Source organism: Apis dorsata, unplaced genomic scaffold (genome assembly GCF_000469605.1).
Source record: "Apis dorsata unplaced genomic scaffold, Apis dorsata 1.3 scaffold_324, whole genome shotgun sequence".
Classification (NCBI taxonomy): Eukaryota; Metazoa; Arthropoda; class Insecta; order Hymenoptera; family Apidae; genus Apis; species Apis dorsata.
Genome location: NW_006263592.1, coordinates 56,616 through 57,077, shown reverse-complemented (window position 1 = coordinate 57,077; position 462 = coordinate 56,616). Strand labels below are relative to the sequence as shown.

At 53.0% G+C, this 462-nt stretch overlaps 1 protein-coding gene across 1 annotated transcript in view; it reads left to right on the top strand.

The window, feature by feature from the left end:
* LOC102675913 (titin homolog) overlaps positions 1-462 on the top strand; it is a 10,555-nt gene that overhangs the window by 6,356 nt on the left and 3,737 nt on the right. Inside the window, 1 exon segment of the mRNA XM_031511452.1 lies at positions 1-462. This exon segment is cut by the window's left edge and continues 6 nt beyond it. Within this exon segment, the coding sequence (XP_031367312.1) occupies positions 1-462 (462 nt within the window).

Genomic DNA, 462 nt, shown 5'->3' with positions numbered 1-462 from the left:
TCCATGGAGGAGCCCAGGTTGTCGATGAGCGAGGGGGGAGCGGTCGCCATACCGTGGGAGGAGAAGCATAAGCGGGAAGAAGAGTTTCAATACATGGACTACGAGCAAGAATCCCCGGAAACGTCGGATCGTCAGACGCCGCACCTTCCTACGTCAGATGCTTCGAGAACGGAGGAGGAATCGTACACGGGCAGAGACAAATTGAAGTATCAGCGTGGAGAAGAGGAGGAGGAGGAGGAAGAGGAGGAAGATGTAGAGAAACGAATGGAAGGCGAATGGAAACAGGAAAAGGAGATACGCAGAGAAGATTTCAGACCCGTTCCAAGATCCAGGTCCTTAGAGGAGGTTCTGCATACTAGAGAAGAGCCAAGATACGAAGAATCATTTGCAGCCGTGGATCCGAGGAGATACGGGGTGCACAAGACCCCGTCAGAGGAGGAGGAATACGAGGAAGAGATGGAC